Source organism: Macaca mulatta, chromosome 8, assembly GCF_049350105.2.
Source record: "Macaca mulatta isolate MMU2019108-1 chromosome 8, T2T-MMU8v2.0, whole genome shotgun sequence".
NCBI lineage: Eukaryota > Metazoa > Chordata > Mammalia > Primates > Cercopithecidae > Macaca > Macaca mulatta.
The window spans coordinates 91,201,612-91,224,256 of record NC_133413.1 but is presented as its reverse complement, the minus strand read 5'-3'; the positions used below and the strand labels follow the sequence as shown (position 1 = coordinate 91,224,256).

At 41.3% G+C, this 22,645-nt stretch overlaps 1 protein-coding gene across 3 annotated transcripts in view; it reads left to right on the top strand.

Moving 5' to 3' along the window:
* Positions 1-22,645, top strand: part of ZNF704 (zinc finger protein 704) — a 251,462-nt gene that overhangs the window by 187,478 nt on the left and 41,339 nt on the right. For all 3 annotated transcript variants that reach the window (XM_015145519.3, XM_015145518.3, NM_001260976.1), the window contains 2 exon segments: positions 5,176-5,279; positions 10,845-11,077. In XM_015145519.3, the coding sequence (XP_015001005.1) occupies positions 5,176-5,279; positions 10,845-11,077 (337 nt within the window).

The window sequence follows — 22,645 nt, the reverse complement described above, 5'->3', positions numbered from 1 at the left end:
ATGAGCCAGTTGCCAGCTCTTACAGAGTTATAGCAGTCTTTTCATTATCAAAAATAATATACCTGCCTTACAAAAAGAAAATCCACAACTGCTAGTGCTGGTGCTGAACAAGAAAAGCAAGTGAAGTCATCTGATGCTCTCCTCCCTCATGGGGGACACACACTATGGGTGTAGTCAGGAATTAGAAGGTTAGTAAGAGCTGACATAACATGAATTCTGACTGTGGCTGAGGCTCATGCTGGTGCTCATGTACTTTCTCATTTAACCCTCTCAACAAGTCTATGTTTATCCTTCTTTTACAGATAAGGAAACAGGGCGTTTAAGTAATTTGCCCAAGGTCACACAGGTAGCAATGCAGAGAGTGGATCTGAAGCCACATTATCTAACTCATTCTGGAGCCTACACTCTTAGTCATTACTGTTGCTGCCTCTCCTGGAGAGGTCCAGAACACAGCCTCAGCAGAAATCCAGGAAGGTCCATACTCATAGACTGAATAGTATCTCTGCATGGAGGGGCAGTGTCCCTTTTAATGTAACACGGTTGAAATGAGACTTTACTCCACTAAAAACAGCTGAACAGCCTGCCTTCCATTTCCTCACTTTCCTTACATTTCCCATTTTCACTCATTTCTTAAATACAGATTGATTACCTCACTCCCGGGTTCATGAATGTTCCGTCAATTCACTTTGCTTATAGGAATACAACAAACCACTCAGCCTGGCACACACACCCCCGTGGTCTGGCTCAGGCTCTGCCCCCATTTCCACCACATCTGTCACGTAGGACCCTTGAGTGGTCTCCCAGCAAGCCCAGGGCTCACCGGCTTCCTTGATGTGTTTCTCCCGTCTTGAAATCCTGTTCATCCAGGTTGGCTTCAGGAACAAATCATGTAGAGTGACAACGAATACTTCTATCACAGGTTGAGCATCTCTCATTCCAAAATCTGAAATCTGAAGCAGTCCAAAGCCCAAAACTTTTTGAGCACCAGCATGACACCACAAGTGGAAAAGCTCACACCTGACCTCATGCAGCAAGTCACAGTCACACAACACACAGTTTGTTCAGCGTCCCCTAGGGTAAAATAAACTTACCTTGGGCTATGTGGGTGAGGTGCATACGAAACGTAAATCAATTTTGTGTTTAGACTTGCGTCCCATCCCCAATACCTTACATTATATATATGCAGATATTTCAAAATCAAAGCAATCTGGCCAGGCACCTTGGCTCACGCCTGTAATCCCAACACTTTGGGAAGCTGAGGGAGGTGGATCCCCTGAGGTCAGGAGTTTGAGACCAGCGTGGTCAACATGGTGAAACCCCATCTCTACTGAAAATACAAAAATCAGCTGGGGGTGGTGGCACATGCGTGTAATCCCAGCGACTCTGGAGGCTGAAGCAGAAGAATCACTTGAACCCGGGAGATGGAAGTTGCAGTGAGGCAAGATAACATCACTGCATTCCAGCCTGGGTGACAGAGCAAGACTCTATCTCAAAAAAAAAAAAAAAAAAAATTCTGAAATCCAAAACTTCTGGTCTCAAACATTCTGGATAAGGAGTACTCAACCTGTATTTTTAAATAATTCCTAATTTAAGTCCCATAGTATTCAAATCTGGCTGGAGGAAAGACTAATTAAAAAGGTAAAAGCCTTTAGTAAACATGATTCTTAAGGTTTTCAATTGTAGATTGAGATTCAAAGTAGGGGAGAATATTTAATATCACCTCTAGTGGTTTGTTTTTTCTCAACAACTCTAAATCTACCAGAAGGGCCTTGCAGCAGTTTTCTCAAAGTGTAACAAATTCTACTTTGTATATCATCTCTTCGTGTTTAATTACAAGGATTTGAATTTACCAGTTAATCAGTAATTAGATAGTAGTGTACCAAAAGAAGTTAAACAAAGATAAAAACAAAAACACAACTTAGCACAAGGCCATCTCATCTGGTAATGTTTCATGTAGCATGATTAAAATATTCCCTGAGAAATACAGGTAACTGAGTCATTAGTGATGTATTCCTTTTACTTTGTTGTGGTTGTTAGTGATTTCCAGTGCCAGCAGGAAACTTAAAGGAAATCCAAATCCAAAAACACTCTGATTATACTAATTATTCCTTTTTTCATTCTTCATTGTAAATCTCTTTATGATGCTCAATAATTATTTTGAAATGTGGTAGATTTTTGCAATGCAAAATGTATATTTTACAATGATGCATTCTGTATTGTCATATTTTTAAAAACACATAAATCAGTATTTGAGTTAATTATCAATTAGACCTCTAAAGCAAAATGTTCACCTTAGGTGTGGAAAATCAAAAGAGATACAAAGCAGATTGAGAGAGGGGTGAAATGATCCCTGAAACCAAGATGTAGAAGAGGGAAAAAGGTTGTTTAGCAAGTCATTGTAGGAACCTGGAGAGGGGCGAGGGGACCCTCTCCTTACCAAATCATGTCATCCCGCTGTACCAGGTGCACGGGCCTCCTATCCTGGTTCTTAAACCTTTGTTAGTAAGGGAATAAAAGCAGACTGGCTGTTGGAAAGAGAAGTCAGCAGCCCTCCTAATTCAGTCTTGGAAGAGGTGTGGGCAGCAGCCAGCTCAGATGTCCCCCACTCTGGGTGATCCTGGAGCTGGGCTCTGGGAAGGGCAGATAGTTGGAGGAGCCCCAAGGTGGATTAGTGGATATGCAGCAAGCCCCAATTTATCCCTTCTGTGACCAGCATTACATGGGGAGATTGAGCCAACAAAACACTCAGAATTACCTGAAGGTGCTTTGCATTCTTTCCCTGGTGCGATTTCAAGAGGCTTTGTCTGTTTAAGAAAATGGCTTTACCTTTACTCCCAAGTACAGGGATCTTGTAAACTGTGAATACTGTAAAATCTTTAAATGGTATGCCAAATGAATGAACAGGTTTTCCCCCTAAGTGTATGAGGTTGTCTTGAAAACTCCATTTCTGTATGGAGTGAATTGTGCACTCTTTTTTTTTTTTTTTTTTTTTTTGAGACGGAGTCTTGCTCCGTCGCCCAGGCTGGAGTGCAGTGGCCGGATCTCAGCTCACTGCAAGCTCCGCCTCCCGGGTTTACGCCATTCTCTTGCCTCAGCCTCCCGAGTAGCTGGGACTACAGGTGCCCACCACCTTGTCCCCGGCTAGTTTTTTTGTATTTTTTAGCAGAGACGGGGTTTCACCATGTTAGCCAGGATGGTCTCGATCTCCTGACCTCGTGATCCGCCCGTCTCGGTCTGCCAAAGTGCTGGGATTACAGGCTTGAGCCACCGTGCCCGGCTACTGTGCACTCTTAAGCTTGCTTTACAAAAGTATTTTAATAGTCATCTCTGAAACAAGTAATTTGTCTTTTGATAGAACAATTTGCTAAGGTGTGTAAGGTGCATAAGGAGCATAAGGTGCTTTGAGAAGAATTATTGAAGAAAATTTGAAAGATTTCAGTCTCTTGGTACCTTCGATTGAAAGAATAGGCTTTGTTTAATAATTTAGTATCATGGGTGGACTTCAGAGAGCCAAACTGTAACAATTTACAAAAATTGTAACTTCATGATGAAATTGAGCAGACCCCCCCACCCATAATTGGGAACTATTTGTTTTTTTCTCCAGTTTAAGAATTTATCTTGCCACTCTTTTGTGAAGCAGTGCTATGAAGTTTCTATCTCTAAGAGTTCATTGCTTTTACAAATCAGGTAGCACACCTGTGAATGAAAGCCACATGTGTCAAAGTGACAATTCATTTGCGGATATGGCTTGTTAATTCTCTGTTGGGCTTCTTCAGCTGTTCTCTAATTTGAAAATGTTCATCTCTCAGGAGGTGAATTTATTTGATTTCACCTCTCTCAGGAGGTACAATTTATTTGATTTCATCATACGACACAAACTTTTGCCTCTCAATTTTACCTCCTTTATTGAAATAAGCTTAAAAGAAGTTGACTCCAGTCACCATGATCATAATCTTATGAACCTTTATTCAGGGTTAACTGGCCAAAATTAATGAACCAGAGCAACCTCTTCATCTCAGTGAATCATTGCCAGTGGCTCTTCACTTTAACAACATGGTAACTATTCCCATGACCTACTCTTTTTATAGTAAGTAGTTTTTAAAAACTTTTTTAAAAGCTCGGGAGCTCAAACACCCCTAGTTGCATTTCTTCTCCAGCCTCTTCCCTTCTCAGTAAATGGCTCTAATTAGTGCTCCAGCCAACACCTGACAGCCTTCCTTGCTCCGTTTTGCTCATCTCCCACGTCCAACTGCATCAGCCAGTCTTGCTGGGTCTCCAGCCACTGTCCCCACCCTAGTCCAAGCTCTCCTGGACTCCTAGCAGTCATCTCCTAAGTAGCCTCCCTGCTTCTATTCTACCTTCCCTAAAATCCATTCTCCATATAGCAGCTCAGCTAATTAATTATATTACAGATATTCACCATATTACTTCACTAGGCCTGCTTAAAGCCTCCCAGGGACTTTCTGTTTCACTTAGAATAAAATCAGAACACCTTCCATGGCCACCAGACCCCACCTGACCAGCTCTGCACTGCTCTCCCCTTCTCACACGGTAAGATCAACCTTTAAACATTCCTGCACATTCCCACTGCCATGCCTTTCCAGAGGCTGCTGCCTCAGCTTGGGGTGCACTTCCCTGCCCCTCAGGACAGACTCTCCCCCACATTCACAGTTCACCTCAGACGTCACCGCCTCAGAGAAACATCTGGCCACCTTAGATGCAGCCCCCACAGGCAGGCACTATCACGTTAGCCTGTGTATTCACTTCATAGCCCTTGTCACTATCCGAAATGATTTTGTTCTTTCTAGCTTGTTTGTTTACTGATAAGCGTGTTGCTTCCTACCATCCTCTAGGCTCCATGAAAGCAAGAACCTTGTCTGCTGTTCACCTCATATCACTCATGGCTAGAACAGGGTCTAGCCCACAGCACACTCTCAATGAACAGTTGTTAGATGAAGTATGGGTGATGGAATCCTTGTCTTCCTAATACTGTATGACTTTGAAACACTTCACTTCATGGACTTCAGCTTCCTCATCTGTAAAATAAAGCTAACAGAGCATCGGTTGTTCATGGGGATAAGTTAATAGAGTAAACGCGTAACAGCATATGGTACCTTGTGTAGCCCACAGCAGATGCAGAGTGAACAGTCACCAATGTCCCTTCGTGTTTTACAGGAAATCTTCAGAGGAACTAGACATGGACAAGGTGACAGCAGCAATGGTACTAACCAGCTTGTCGACTAGCCCTTTGGTTCGAAGTCCTCCCGTGCGACCAAACGGTAAGCCCAGGATGTGGGGCTTAGGGAAGGGCCCCTTGACACCAAGAGCAGGGCCTCTCTTTGAGGCATCTCATTCCTGTCAAACGCTATGAACCACTGACCCTCAGCCATTAGCAGGAAGCAAAGGGAAACATGGAAGAAATCGAGGCCCCCAGAGCTGTCAGCCTCCTCTTCATTTTCCCAGGGAGCCCACTGCTTAGTTCACCCATCCCTCCATTCAACTCACTTTTATTGAGCTCCTTTATTTTCTGCCTTGCTAGGACATGTCTTTGCAGTACTTGTGTCCCTTTTTTTCCCAGGTAAATGAAGATTGAGCTAATGAATTACTTTCCCTAGCATTATTTCTGTTTGACTGGGGAGGCAGTTGGATCAAAGAACTCTGAGATTATTTTTTAAAAACATTATCTCAGACTCCTTAATCAAATAGAATTATCTAGTCCATTCATTTATTCCATACACATTTATCAGGTACCATGCTAGAAGAATTGAATACCTCATTGAAAAAGTATCCACACTCCTAGGTAGTATACTGTCTCTTTGGGGAAGAAGGACCATCAATCATAGCCATATGAATGGCTAGCATTTATTGAGCATTACTATGTGTCAGTAAACAAGTACTATGCTTGCCTTATCTCCTGTAATTCCCACAGCAATTCTATGAGATATTATTATCACTAGTTTACAGATGAGTAAACTAAGGCTCATAGGGATTAACTGGCAGAACTGAAATTCTCCATGTCTTTTTGATTCCAGATTTATTCTCTTAATCGTGATACGATTTTGTCTCATATAATCCAACACAGTAAATAAGGAGGTCAGGCAGTAGGAGGTGAAGTTGGAGAGACTGGCAGACCTTTCAGGAGGGGTCATTTATGCCTGGCTAGGAGTTTGGACTTTATGCTGAGGCTATGGGAGCACCATTAAAGTGATTCTAGCCCTGCAAAGTTATGATTAGGTTTATCAACCAAAAGGAAAAGAAAAGACCTTGGTGGTCACAGTGGAGGTGAATAGGACATAACCAAGAAATGTGAAGAATGCAGAATCAAGAGTATTTGGTGCTGGACAGAGAGAGTGAGCAGGAGGGTGGGTCAAGGATGACTTCCAGGCAGTTGGTGTGCTTCAGCAAGGGGAGGACATTCACTGGAGTAGGTGAAAAACACACAGGAAGAGATGTATTGGCAAATGTTTGGTTCAAGAGCTGAAGTTGCTGAAGAAGACAATAGGAAACATGTTTAATAAGCAGTGCCTGAGGATCATTCGAGGGGCAACATCTGGCAGAGATTTGGGCGTATCTTGGGACAGAGATCTGGGCTGAAGGTACAGAATTAGAAGGCAACATTTTGAAGCCATGAGAGTAGATGAGGTCACCATGAGAGAGTTATGTAAAAGCAAAGTGAGAAGAGAAGATGGCTAAGGAGGGAAGCAGTGAAACTCACCATCATGCAAGGAATTGGCAGTGGGAAAAGCACCCAGGAAGACCCTGACGGGTGACCAGATAGGTAGAGGAAGACCAGGAGAGTGTGGTTTCATGGAAACCAAGGGAAAAGCATGTTTTAAGGAGAAGTGTCTGATGCTTCAGAAGGTCATGCATTAAAAAGACTGAATATTGCATCAGGAAGGTGGTCACTGGTGGCTTTGTCAAGAGCACTCCCCAGGGAAGAAAGCCAGATTGCAGATTGCAGTTCACTGAAATGTAATGCACTGAGACCACTGAAAGAGACTTCTGATCAGTGAAAACCTTCTCTCAGAAACCAGCGTGGTCAATTATGAGATTGAGAGATGGTTCACACCCAATTTGGTTTTAGATGTGAGGTGTTAAAATAAATTCGTTGAACATATATTCAATCCTCACCAAAACTTACTCCAACCCCATTATAAGGGGGAAAGAATGATCAAGATGCTAGGAATTCAAATTAATGTCATGAATCAGTATTGCCCAGCAACATTATGATTCACCAAGCTGGGATAACACCTCTTCTTTTTTTTTTCTTTTTTTTTCTTTTTTTTTTTCTTTTTTTTTTTTTGAGATGGAGTCTTGCTCCATCACCCAGGCTGGAGTGCAGTGGCACTATCTTGGCTCACTGCAACCTCTACTCCTGGGTTCAAGCGATTGTCATGCCTCAGTCTCCCAAGTAGCTGAGATTACTGGCATATGCCACCACACCCAGCTAATTTTTGTATTTTTAGTAGGGTTTCACCATGTTGGTCAGCTAGTCCCGAACTCCTGACATCAGGTGATCCGCCTGCCTCGGCCTCCCAAAGTGCTGGGATTACAGGCGGGAGCCACCTCACCCAGCCGACACCTCCTCTTTACGTAGCACCAGACGAGTTGTTCTTGAAATGGGCCTGACTACTCCCATTCAGTGACCTGACTGCTCTTCTGGGGGTCTCTAGCAAATAGGTATTCAGATTTACCTTTCTCACTTTGGCAATGCTAAAAAAAGATTATAGTAAAGGCAAAACTATAGCCAGGTGTGGAAGCACATGCCTGTAGTCCTGGCCCAGGACTTTGGGGTTGCATAGAGCTATGATGGTGCCACTGCACTTCAGCCTGGGTGACAGAGCAAGACTCCAACTCTAAAAAATAAAAAATACGAAAACCCTGGAAAACCCCCAAAACATATTCTAAGAAAAAGGAATTGCAGAATGTCATGGAATCCTTAAAGGAAAAAAAAAAAAGTGTATTTTAAAGTAATCATTATTTTTACCATTGGCTTCTTTTTTTAATTGAGAACATTTTTAGTGTTCCTTTGTACTTAAAGGTCAGAATTAAAATAAACCTTTTGGTTCTTCAATGCAAACTTTTGTTAGCATAGTAATAAAGTAATTCAGTGCTCATTTATGGTTTAAAAAATAACTACTCAACTAATAACCCCAAATTGTCTGCTGTCTCTCATTTAGTCTGTAAGAAAAAGCAAATTCTTAAATAGAGAAAGCAATTTCTGATAATGAAGGCACTTTTTTAGGAAAAAAAGATTTTCTCTAGAATTATTGCACATCAGTGAGTTTTTTGAAACTGTTGTGATCATTTTCTATGCCTAAAAAGGATCATTCTGTCAGGAAGTGGGTCTGCAAAGAGGGTAAGAGTCCAGCAGTGCCTGTCTCCATTCCTGACAAACAGTGGTTTAATATAAGGAGGCTCTGTCCCCTAAGAATATTATAAATCAGACCTGACTTTTTTCTGAAAAAAAACTTTACTACATCACTTATAATCCTTCTGACTAAATAGTGTTTCTAAAGGAAATGCCATTCACAAATCAGTAAGCAAATTCACTTTTAGCATTGACATGAAACCATGTAACCACACTGTAATAATAGTTGATTCTCAAAATAAATTCAGTGCCTCATACTTAACATGATTATACATCTAGCGCCATTAGCTTTATTTTATTTTACAAATGCATACTACAGTATATTTATAAGCCACCCAGGGCCTGCCAAGGGAGTTTTTCACACCAAGTAAAATCATCAAGCCTTATATTATGCTCTTCTTGAACTCCTGTTGTACTAAATGGAGCTTTCTTATTTACAACAGGCAACTCTAGTCTGGTGAGTGCATCAGTCTCTGTGTAGACTGCAGGGAGTGAGATGCTAATTTGGTTTTGTTGATGCTGGCGAAGCATGAGACTGCATAAATGACCATTTCATTCTGAAAGAACCTAGCTGTAATGAGATGGGTAGTTTCTCCTATTTCAATTTACAGTTTCACTCCTCTAACTTAACTTTTTGCTTGACATAGTTGAGGAATATGCTAGAAATCTATAATTAGGTAAAGGTAGTTATGAAATTTCCCCATGAATGCTAATGTACCATTTGTCTTCACTTCATTACTAATTACACAGACATTAACAGTATTTTTTTAATGAGGCATTTGGGGATGTTTTTTCCTTGTAATTAGAACATAGTTTTAATATATTCAAAATGCACATAAATATGGAGGAGAAATTATCCAAAAAGAAAGTAGAATTTATACAAATGCTAATTAAGGTTGTACATCTTGAAAAGTAAAGCAAATCTTCAGTGATTAAAAGAGCACCCAGAAGACATTCTTTTTTTTTTTTTTTTTTTTTTTGAGACAGAGTCTCACTCTGTTGCCCAGGCTGGAGTGCAGTGGCACGATCTTGGCTCACTGCAGCCTCCGCCTCCCAGGTTCCAGTGATCCTCCTGCCTTAGCACCCCCCTAATAGCTGGAATTACAGGCACACACCACCATGCCCAGCTAATTTTTGTATTTTTAGTAAAGACGGGGTTTCGCCATATTAGCCAGGGTGGCAGAAGACATTCTAACTGGGCAGAAATCTCTCCACATTAGCGAACATTTCATAATGCTTTCCACCACAAATGAAAAGGTAATATCCAATAGCAGTCTTAATTATTGCCAATAAATTCTTATCCTATCCCAGCTTTGCCAGAAAGAATGGAGGTTGTTTACAGCCCAGGGACTGCATGCACTGAGGAAAGAGGTCCAACCAGCAGGCCACCTTGGGCCTGGGCTCACCAGGGATACTTACCAGTCACATAGCAAGTCACTTTGCTTCCTGCTGCCTCAGAGTCCTCATCTATAAAACTGGGATAATAATCCTTATTCTGAAGGACAGATGTTGTGAGAATGCTTGAGACTGTGCAAATAAGCTTTGTAAAATGTAAAACACTCACAAAATGTAAAGCATTACTATTTGTTGTAATAAGCAGAATGGAAATGGGCTTTAGATAACTATACAGAAATTATTTCTCTTAGATTCTTAAGTGTTAGACTAACTTCCTATAAATGTATTCTAAGAATCACAGTCCTATAAGAACCTCCCACCCCCCATTTTTTTTTTGAAACAGGATCTCACTCTTTCACCTAGGCTAGAGTGCAGTGACTCAGTCACAGCTCATTGCAGCCTCAAACCCCTGGGCTCAGGTAATCCTCCCTCCTCAGCCTCCAGAGTAGCTGATACTACAGGTGCATGCCACCATGCCAGGCTAATTCTTTCATTTTTTCTGTACAGACAGGGTCTCACTATGTAACCCAGGCTGGCCTCGAATTCCTGGCCTCAAGCGATCCTCCTACCTCAGCATCTCAGAATGCTAGGGTAAGAGAAGTGAGCCACTGCCCTCAGCTAAGAAATCCCTTTTTTTAAAAATGTTGAAATTAGAGGGGTTGGGATGAGAGGGAACTCTGTGACCAAACCATTCAGAAGAATACTGCAAATGCTATTCCTGTCTTAGAAATACTGCAGTCAATAAACCCAGAGCTCCCCAAACTCAGTGAACAAGAAAATCTTTTTTTTCCATATAATCCCCACTATGATCCCAAGGAATTTGTGTTGCACAATACAAAAACACATCAGAAAACTCTTAGAAAAACCTATTATCATGAGGTTAAAAAAATTAAATGTTTATAAACTACAGTGTGGCTTTTGGGAGGCGGTGTATAAATAGAGCTAAAACTTACATACCCAGCTGTTGCAGATGATTGAGAGGGCTGGAGTGGTTTCACTGGTGTAGAACCAAGGCTCCCACTGAACCATGCCCGGGCACGCAGGGGTCCTGGCACTGACTGTGTTTGTGTGCACGCAGAGAGCCTCAGCGGATCCTGGAAGGAGGGCGGCTGCGTGCCTTCCAGCACCAGCAGCAGCGGCTACTGGAGCTGGAGCGCCCCCAGCGACCAGTCCAACCCGTCCACGCCGTCGCCGCCGCTCTCGGCTGACAGCTTCAAGCCCTTCCGTAGCCCCGCGCAGCCAGACGACGGCATCGACGAGGCGGAGGCCAGCAACCTGCTCTTCGACGAGCCCATTCCCAGGAAAAGAAAGGTTGGTGGTCAACCATGCGTTCAGTTTCCTGAAGGTGCTTTCTGTCCCCTCTGAAGGGCCAGTGTGAGCTTAACCTTGGACCTACACCCGCTTTCTGTGGAAAGCAGCAGCTTACGTTCCTCTTTAATGTTGTTGAAGTTTGAATAGAAATTGTTATGGTGACAATTAAAAAATGACATATACTGGTAAGTTTCCTGAAAGTATATACGCACGTGTCCCATCCTCTGGTTATAAATTGCTGACCTGGGAGTTACCAGTATTTGTAAGTTAGAAAATTGGACCTCAGGCTTGCTTCGGTATGAACTCACTCTCTTCATGGGACTTATTTTTTTCAAATGTAAAGTATAATTAATATCTTTTCCTCTTTTCTCCCTCAGTCAGCCCTGAAGGGTTATTGGGAAGAATATTTTGTATCTCATTTTTATGCAGTTATCTGTGAAATATACATAAAAGCTGAGATATAAACAAACTTCCATTCTTACATCCTAGAAATTATATATTAACTAAATAAAAAGTGAAGAGCCAGGCACAGTGGCTCACACCTGTAGTCCCACTGCTTTGGGAGACAGAGGCAGAAAGATTGCTTGAGACCAGGAGTTGGAGACCAGCCTGTGCAACATAGCAAGACCCTGTCTCTACTAAAAAAATTTAAATTAAAAAAAAAATTAGCTTAGTGTAGTGGCATGCACCTGTAGTCTCATCTACTCAGGAGGCTGAGATGGGAGGATCGCTTTAGTCCAAGAGTTCAAGACTGCAGTGAGCTGTGATCTGGCCACTGCACTCCAGTCTGGGCAACAGAGTGAGAGCTTTAAACAAAACAAAAAGGAGTAGAAGAAAAAAAAGACATCTAATTAATTGATTTAGCAAATTAATTGATTACACATTTGTTTAATCCTCCCGGCAGTCCTGTATAGTAAGTTTTGCATTTCCATCTTGATATGAGGAAACTGAGGATCAGGGAGATTGATTGTACATTTAACTGGCCCCCGTCAGGCAGGTTAGAAAGGGACAGAGCCACCATTCCAGCCCAGATCTGCCTGAGCCTCAAGTTCATATTCTTTTCATTCTCTTCAGGTACATTTAAGTTATGTTCGGTCATCATTTTTCAAAAACATTTCCATTTCACAGAATGAAGCAAAACTACCACTATACTACCACTAAATCTAGAAGACATTTGGCATTATTTTTAAAATCACCACATAAATGTAAAACTGTTGTTATATATATTGGTTTTTAAATTTAGTATTGGTAGCTTCATTATTAAATGGCTGTTCACAAACAAAAATCCGATATAAAGCCCTGAGGATTGCAGTGCAAACTTTTTTCCTCCCCCAGTTCATTTCAAAGAGGAAAACAAAGAGATGGCATTGATCCAACAATGCCTTCCCTCCCTGCATCTCTCAGCATCATTCCACATGTGTAACAGTGGAGGTGATATGGGCACTGTCTCTGGGTGTGTACATGTGAAAAAGGCTGACATTTTTATCCAGAAAAAAGGATATTAATGTAGACCCCTGACCTTCCCAGAGGCAGTGGCCTGAAGAGTTGCTGTTTCATACCAGTGTGTCATGCAAAGGGGCTGGAGTTGTTCTGGCACCCTGTGGGTCCCCAGGGACACTGGGTCTTCACTTGACCAGTGGGGGAGAGAGGCTGGCACTTGTATCAGTGGGTACCTGCAGGCAGGACAGGGTAGGAACCTGAAGTCTTTTCCTGTTACTTTAAGCTTCACAGACTTTCTCCCTGGAGTTTTCTGAGTGTGTAGTTCAAACACTCAACAGGCATGGCCCAGGATTGTGACAGAGGACTCAGAGCACAGGGAACCCCAATGTTATTTAAGGCACATTAATGAAAGCCTGTCACACCCTTCCATTTCTAATGTAGCCACTGAGCCAAAATTCACACTCTTGCATCACAATTAGACTGTACTTGTTAGCCCCATATGGAAGGTCTACAGGCTTTAACTAAATTAAGTTATAGTCAAGTCACCAAAGGAAAAGGAAAAAAGCTTCCTTTTTTGTATTTTTTATTTTTTAAATTTTTATTATATATATTTATTTTTATTGAATGAGCATAGGCCCACTCCAGAAGAAGCTAGATAGTAGGAAGGAATGAACGAGTAAGAATAGTGTTTATCCTTCTTTCTTTATGACTTCTCCCTCTATTCAGACTTTAGATGTCCCCAAAGTGAGACCAATAGGATGCTGATTGTAGCCACTAATGTTTAATGCATGGATTTTACATAGACCAAGTTGTTACTTTGGCCTTTTGAACTTAAAGTTACTTGGAATGGTGAAAATAACAAGAAGGTGAGGCTGATGCTATTCTTTTTTAAATTCATTAGGTGAACCAATATTTATTGAGCACATATCAGGCAAAATACTTATTCCCCTGAGAATAAGGCATAGTTTTTTCCTTCAAGGTGTCAAAAGTTGGGTGGCTGGAAATTGATGTGTAAAGAGGCAATAATTACAAGTGATAAATGCAGTGTTCATGATGTGACAGAACACAGTAACTGTAATACAGTTATTTTAGAGATTTTAAAAATCATGTTTCAAAAGATTTCTATGAGTTAATTTGCTTAAACCAGACAATATGTTCTGTCTAATTGGTAGAACTTTCTGAGTTCATCTTATTCTCCTCTCCTTTCCCTCAGTTTCATAATACCCATTTAAAACCTATTGTGATAGTCACCTGTTCTGTGGGTATTGTTTGAGAACCTTCTAGATCAGTTTTTTCCAAACTGCACGTCTCAATCCACTAGTGAGTTGTGAATCAATTTAATGAGTCACTCTTTTTTTTTTTTAATTTATTTATTATTATTATACTTTAAGTTGTAGAGTACATGTGCATAACGTGCAGGTTTGTTACATATGTATACTTGTGCCATGTTGGTGTGCTGCACCCATCAACTCGTCAGCACCCATCAACTCGTCATTTACATCAGGTATAACTCCCAATGCAATCCCTCCCCCCTCCCCCCTCCCCATGATAGGCCCCGGTGTGTGATGTTCCCCTTCCTGAGTCCAAGTGATCTCATTGTTCAGTTCCCACCTATGAGTGAGAACATGCGGTGTTTGGTTTTCTGTTCTTGTGATAGTTTGCTAAGAATGATGGTTTCCAGCTACATCCATGTCCCTACAAAGGACACAAACTCATCCTTTTTTATGGCTGCATAGTATTCCATGGTGTATATGTGCCACATTTTCTTAATCCAATCTGTCACTGATGGACATTTAGGTTGATTCCAAGTCTTTGCTATTGTGAATAGTGCTGCAATAAACATACGTGTGCATGTGTCTTTATAGCAGCATGATTTATAATCCTTTGGGTATATACCCAGTAATGGGATGGCTGGGTCATATGGTACATCTAGTTCTAGATCCTTGAGGAATCGCCATACTGTTTTCCATAATGGTTGAACTAGTTTACAATCCCACCAACAGTGTAAAAGTGTTCCTATTTCTCCACATCCTCTTCAGCACCTGTTGTTTCCTGACTTTTTAATGATCGCCATTCTAACTGGTGTGAGATGGTATCTCATTGTGGTTTTGATTTGCATTTCTCTGATGGCCAGTGATGATGAGCATTTTTTCATGTGTCTGTTGGCTGTATGAATGTCTTCTTTTGAGAAATGTCTGTTCATATCCTTTGCCCACTTTTTGATGGGGTTGTTTGTTTCTTTCTTGTAAATTTGTTTGAGTTCTTTGTAGGTTCTGGATATTAGCCCTTTGTCAGATGAGTAGATTGCAAAAATTTTCTCCCATTCTGTAGGTTGCCTGTTCACTCTGATGGTAGTTTCTTTTGCTGTGCAGAAGCTCTTTAGTTTAATGAGATCCCATTTGTCAATTTTGGCTTTTGCTGCCGTTGCTTTTGGTGTTTTAGACATGAAGTCTTTGCCCATGCCTATGTCCTGAATGGTACTACCTAGGTTTTCCTCTAGGGTTTTTATGGTATTAGGTCTAACATTTAAGTCTCTAATCCATCTTGAATTAATTTTCGTATAAGGAGTAAGGAAAGGATCCAGTTTCAGCTTTCTACTTACGGCTAGCCAGTTTTCCCAGCACCATTTATTAAATAGGGAATCCTTTCCCCATTTCTTGTTTCTCTCAGGTTTGTCAAAGATCAGATGGCTGTAGATGTGTGGTATTATTTCTGAGGCCTCTGTTCTGTTCCATTGGTCTATATCTCTGTTTTGGTACCAATACCATGCTGTTTTGGTTACTGTAGCCTTGTAGTATAGTTTGAAGTCAGGTAGCGTGATGCCTCCAGCTTTGTTCTTTTGACTTAGGATTGTCTTGGAGATACGGGCTCTTTTTTGGTTCCATATGAACTTTAAAGCAGTTTTTTCCAATTCTGTGAGGAAACTCATTGGTAGCTTGATGGGGATGGCATTGAATCTATAAATTACCTTGGGCAGTATGGCCATTTTCACGATATTGATTCTTCCTATCCATGAGCATGGTATGTTCTTCCATTTGTTTGTGTCCTCTTTTATTTCACTGAGCAGTGGTGAGTCACTCTTTAATCAATAAAACAGAATAGAGTACACTGTACATAATAAGTATTCTTTCTTGATAATTTTGTTTCAGTGTATACATATGTGTATGTGTGGTGCAAAATGTATTTCTTATTGTGGCTCATCATCCATAAAGTTTGGAAGCTTCTGTTCTTTGTTATAAAGAGATAATATGATTTGTGGTAAATTAAGATGTCCTGATTGGAAATCAAAAGATTCACATTGTTTGCTACCTTGAGAACCTAAGAATATCGTTTCACCTCTCTGATCATCAACTTCTTCATCTGTAAAACAGGCAAACAGGTATTAACATGCCTCTCAGGATAGTCATGAAGATTAAATGTGCTAGAATGTGGCAACATTTGAATAGACATTGAGGACTCTAAACAAAAGGGGAGGGAGCATTGCCTATATCTGACTACGAAACAATGATCCTGACCTTTCTCATTATTATGGAAGCTTCCTCATCTCTTCTCCCACCTCCCCCCAGCACAGAGACGACTGACTCCCACCTCTTGTGGAGATCCATGTTCCGCTTATGTAAAGAAGATGACAGTGTGTGGTACACTGCATAGACAAGGCAGTCTCTCTTACTATCAATAGTGAGGAGGAAATATTTGCTCATAATCACTATATTTGCATATTTAGTTACATTTTACCAAATGCTTTTAAATGTAGCATTTCATTTAATCATCCCCCAAATCTTTGGTGTATTCTTATCCCCATTGTGCCAAGAGGCTCATTGAGGTTATGTTAACTGTCCAAGGCTGTGTAGCTTATAATGTGGCAGAGATCAGTTTAACTGAAATAGCAGAGGAAACGTTTGAGGCAAGTTAATTCAGTGAATCTATATTTCCTTCGGCCCACAAGGAGAAAAACGTGGAGAGAAAATAATCAGACATAACTACAGCTATGTGGCAGGGCGGGAGCAAGGGTGCACAAAGTTCCGAAAGAAATGGAGAGCAGAAATAGGAACTCCAGGCTGTCTGCCACATGAAGTATCCGTCACCCTTAAGGAACCTGCAGCCAAGGTAGGTGAGAATATGAGAAGGGAAATGAAAGGCTTCTCTATCCTGGCTCTGGAGGTCAGCCAGCCAACTTTGTCAAGCCCAGGTCTGGCAGAATTTTTCCTCTGGGATTTCAAGATAGACTGACAGAACTTCCAAGCTCAGAGAAAAACCAGGTTGTGTGAGTCCAGACTCACACAACTTTGTGAGTCGTGTAACTTTGGGGAGGTGCAATTTCCGTCATGACCACAAGGTGATGCAGTGACCCTGAATACAGCCATTCTGGGAGTTCGTGGGAGAAAATGAATTCTATGGAAGGTCAAAGAGTTAACCATCAATTCCACAAGACCCCAAGAAAATCAAGAAGCGCTGATCAGAAATGATTTATGTGCCCTTTTCCATGCCAGATCCCTGATTCTGTCAGATTCTGGAATCTGTACATTCCGAAATTGTCATGCCAGCTTTAGGACTTACGTGACTTAAGCAAGTCATCTGGCCTCTTCAGCCTCAGTTTCCTCATCTATAAAATATGGAAAATGGTGGCACCATATCGATGTGGCTGTTGTCAGGAATATACGAGAGGCCCTGTAAAGAGCAATAAATGTTAGCTGCTAATACTTTGCCTCTTTTCCCCCCATTTGGCAACTGCCTGAATGGGGAATTTGAGAAGCATAGGTGTGGAGAGAAGGGGGTGCTTGCCTCCACCCTCCACCCTGACCACACTCACCACGCCAATGCCACAGTGGCTCAAGATGACTCCGGATCCCTCAGCCACCCTGTGCTCATTTGGGTGTGCATTGAGAAGCCCTCTGCAATGCACTAGGTTAGTGCAGCAAAGACGGTAGCAGAAATTGGGGGCATAAAAGGAAATCTGACTCAGGACTCTGCATTTCAGAACATTAGCAGCATCTCAGAGGCAATTTCCAAATTTCAGCATTCATCATTTCCATTTATTTCACAGGTGTGTGTCTTAACCATGAACAGTTGTACCTGTGTATTAGGAAGAACCTCAAGTTAGAGAAGAAAGCACTGAGTTAACATAAGGTGCTTCAGTAATAGTAGCAAACAATAGTAGCAAACAATTAATCATTTGCTCCACTCTGTATTTTTAATCGTTCAGAGCCAAAAAGCTATGAATCACTTTAAATTGTGAATGGCTGCTCCAAGAAGAAAACAAACCCGTAAAGCCCTCACGAATAAGCATGTTGCCAGTCTCTCTGCTGACTTAATTCCTAACCCACTAATTTTGAGCAGAGAGTGCCTCTCGCAAAAAGAACGGCTGTTCCAGAAATAGATCCATCTGTTAAAACTGCTGGGGAGGGCGGTGCTAAGAACAGCAGCTTGGATCAACTGCACGGATTTCATGGTGATGGTACATACAGCATTGTCAGCCAGGGCAGGGAGCTGATTGGCCTCATAGAGAAAATTCAGGATAAAGAGAGTGATATCTAGGCAACTTAGTGACAAGATCTTAGAATAACGTGCCATGTAGTATATAGGCTCTGGAACATTGGAGTTCGAAGGACTTTAGAAATCTTCTAGCCCAGTCTTGATCTTTCCAAGTTAGAGGACTACTCAGTATGTCTAGAAATGTCCAGATGTCCCCAAAGATGAGATGCACTTTTAGAATTCATTGATTGAGAAAACACAGAATGACTAGGGATTTCTGTTAATTCAGAAATCTTTTTGTCGTTTGTTGTTGCTGTTATAGAAATCATTTAAAATCAACTTTACTTAGGTATAATTTTCACATAATAAAATGAACCCATGAACCCATTTTAAGTATACCGTTCAGTGAGTTTTGACTGTCTCTACCTGAGTAATCACCACTCTAACCAAGGCCAGCACTCCTCATACCCCGCTTCAGTCAAAGGCACCACCAAGTCCCAAACAGGCAACCAACCACTGGTATAACTTTCATCACTATAGATTAATGCTGCCTGTTGTAGAATTTCAAGTAAATGGAATTATACAGTGTGTATTTTTGGTATACAAAATACCAAATGTTGGCAACAGGAACTCTCATTTATTGCTGGTAGAAATGTAAAATGGTACAACCACTTTGTAAAACAGTTTGGCAGTTTCTTAGAAAGTTAAATATACACTTACCATATGACCCAGCAATTCCACTCTTAGGTATGTATTTCCCTAAGAGATAAGAAAACACACATCCACAAAAAAACTTGCAGACAAATGTTTATAGCAGCTTTATTCATTATCACCCCAAACTGGAAACAACCCAAATGCCCATCAACAGGTACCTAGATAAACAAATTGTGGTATAATCATACAATGGGATACTTCACCACATAAAAGGGAGCGAACTACAGATACACGAAACAGTGAGTGAATCACAAAAACATTATGCAGAGGGGAAAAAAAGCCAGGCACAATACAGGGTTATTCCATTTATAAAACTTTTGTTAATTTTGTATTCACTTATCACCACAGCATCTATAAACAGCACATGGAGGTGGGAGGTGTTTCATCTGTGCTTGGTATACATTGAATTCACCTGTTACTTTGTATTAACCCCACACACCTTGAAGATCCAAAACCTCTACTCTCATTAGTCCCCTCATCTTACAAATAAATAAATAAATCCCCCAAAAGGTAAGTCAACTTGTATACCGTGTAACCGTGAGGTAGCATGAGGTAACATGGCTGCTTTCCCAATTCAGGAGACCACTGGAACCCCTGCCAGCTTCTAGGAAGTTACTAATTTTAAAATACACTAGTGCATTTACCGATCTTTTGGCATCTGCTGAGGATCTATGTGGACCTCTTGACCCTGAAAGAGCCATTGGAGCCGCTGCCAAGCTGTGTGGGTTTTCACAAGACAAGCTGAGGAAGTTTGTATAATGCAGCCAACTCACCTGCACAGAATAACTCGGCCCTCTCTGGAGAGTCTTGGATGTGTAAGCCCCTGTCCCTGCCCTGCCATTCCAACACCACACATACACACACACACACACACACACACACACGTCACCATACAAAAAAAAAAAAATACCTGAAGATCCTCTCAGTTACCTCAGAACGTGACGTTAACTCCAGGCTGCTGAGTGATAAAGTGATGTTCATGTACTTTCTAGAATATAGCGTTAGTTGGACTTACACGTCATATGCATGTTATACAATACTTCGAAATACTTCAAAAATGTTATATAATTCTTCAATGAACTGAAGGTGAGCTTCAACAGTCACCGTATCAATCCTAAGTATCAGTCTGGGTTCTGTCAAGAAAATAGAAGCTACTTCATATATTCTAAGTATGAAATCATCTTTTAAAAACAGGATTGAGGCTTACTATTGGTAGGGCAAGCAGAGAGAAAATCAGGGAAACCTTGGCCAAAGGTCTCAGCAATAGACCCAAGGCAGTTGTTCCTAGAAACAGTTCAGAAGCTGCTGCAAAGGTGAAAATCTCTGGGAAGTTCTCTCCAACCATGGTGGCCCAGAGCATCAATGTTGAGAAATTCTAAAGAGTTTGTCTGGGAGCTGCTATACATCTCACATCAGGCATATGTGAGATTCCAGGAGTCTGCTCACGACTGCATGGAGCTTCAACTCCTCCTGGGCCTGTTGCAGGTGTTAAATAAGATACACATGTGGAAGTTCCTAGCACAGGACCAGGCACAGAGTGGTTCCCAATCTACAGTGGCCTCCCTCTGTTCCCTCTCCTTTATATGAAGAAGACCATTCTGTTAGACTTGAGGTCTTTGCTGACGTTGGTATTCTGCAGAAGTGCTTTCCACTGGGGTAGATTTTCAGCTGTTCTCCATGAGCTGGTGGACATTCCAGCTTTGCAAACATCTGTTAGCTCTGTGAGGAGAAGCCAGGGTAGAAGCACAGATGGGACTGTTTGGATTTGGCTGCTGCAACTCTGCCAGCAGCTTTGCTTGGTTTGGCTTCCTTGGGCAGGCTTGGACCCATGCGGCAATCTGGGCGTTGTTTATTTAGCTATTTTTTCATGTTCTCCTCCTCCCATGGCTTGCTTTTCTTTAGTGTAACAGCAAGTAGTCTGTTTGTAGACAAAGGATTTGTTTCAACTGGATGTAGTTAGGGGACTTTGAAAAGCACTAAACTCCCATTTAAAGAGCCTCATGCTTTGATGCAAGAATGTCTTTGGCCTTTGTAGAGACAAGTCACTTTACAAAGGTGTAGACAGGGTTAGGGGAAATCAGTAGGGGGGTGGTGTAGGACTCCAGGGGCTAACAACATGGAAGGCCATTATTAACCCTAACCCCTAGAGCCTAAAGAGACTCTGCAAGAGAGGAATTTCTACAATCCAGAAGATTTACCAGAACTCTGGAAATATAGCTTTTGGAGAGGTTACCCAACAGAAAGGGTAACTGTTGGAGGAGAAATGTAACCACTGCCCACCTGTGGCCAGGCAGAAGGAGAGAGCCAGGAGGAATCAATACCCTCCTGCTCTCCAGTCTCTCGTGCCTCCCCACCTCCTGCCGGTGCCTCTCATTGGCCAAATCCAACCAGAGGTCTACGAGCCAGAAGCCCTGTTAATGCAGCCTCCTGGGCCCCTGAGCATGGTGCAGAAAAGGCATGGTGTAGACCTGTCAGGTCAAATAGGACAGCTCATCAAGTCCTTTAATAGACATGTAACTTTTCTTTTCACACCAAAGAAGCTTTTCTTACAACTTCATGTTTAAGATTGTTTAATATACAGTCATATGGCATAATTTAACCAATCCCCTATTGTCAACCTTGAGGTTATTTCTTATTTTTATCTAGTGTAAAAATCTGTGTGATGAATATACATGTGTCTTTGCAAGTATTTTGAATTACTGTCTTTGGATAGATTCCTACAAATTGAATTGGCTCAAAGTTATAGGTGTTTCTTAAGCTCTTATTGCCTTAAGCTGTGTTTGCCTTAAGCTGTGTTGCCCTCAAATTTAAAGATGGCCCCTATCTGTGCATGTGTAAACTATGAAGGCAGAGCTCTGACAGTCTGGACTAAAATGAGATCATAAATGTGAGATGAGATATTCAAAAGGAATGTCAAAAGGAAGAGGTGGAGGAGAAAGCAGAACTTTGTTTTGGGAGTGCCGCCTCCCCCAAAACAGTTGATAGTCTTCCCACTATATGTAATTATGTTTCTGAGTCCCTATTTACAACTGCCTTGCAAATCCACAGGAACTTTCTGTATCTCTAGGATGCAACATTGTTTTCTAATCACTTTTGCCAATGACCTGAGTCATTATAAATTAGCAATTTTTCCTGTAGCAGATTTTCCATTGTCTTCTGGTGAACTCAGACTTTCCTCAAGCAGCTACCAGTGTAGGGTATGCAAGACTGGAAGAGAAATGTGCGATATAAAGTGAAGGGAAAACCATCTTATAATTCAATCCTCTCCATGCAGGGCATCACCATGGATGTCCCCTGAGAAGTTAATTTACAGCCAGGTAAGATAAGCAAGAGTTAATCATGCTGAGAAACATTAAATTCTACAGAACAAATCTTTTTGACAAACATGCTTTGAACACAGACAATTCACTAAGTAAATTTTACAAAGTGCTATTTAAATAAATTAAGATGTCTCAAATGTGGCTCATCTCTGAGGGTCCCAAAACACAACCTTTCCAAGATTGAACGTAACAAATATTTATTTAGCCAGACACTGTGAGGCACTGGGATAGAATATAGTCTATCCCCAAAGTGCCTCTTGAAAACCCAGCAAAAGGAAAAAAGGCAAAAGGAGACAAAGTTCATTACATTTCTTATTATCATTACCTAATTTTCTTTGGGCAACAGATTTCTTTGGAGCCTTTTTGCAGGGGTTCAAGGAAGGTATGTGTATGTGTGAGGAGGAGATAAACAATTGCTGTTGGTAGTTATCCTAATTCCAGGGGACTTAACAGAGGATAATGGTCAGCTTCCTTGGATTCTGGGGGTTTGATGCCTCCAAAATGTGTCATCTACTTGAAGTAACAAATGAAAACTATGGAAAGGAGTTAAACCAATGATATTTATTTTTCTGTAAGGACCAACCTTAACTACTTGTCAGTTTAAAAAACAAATACTTGACAT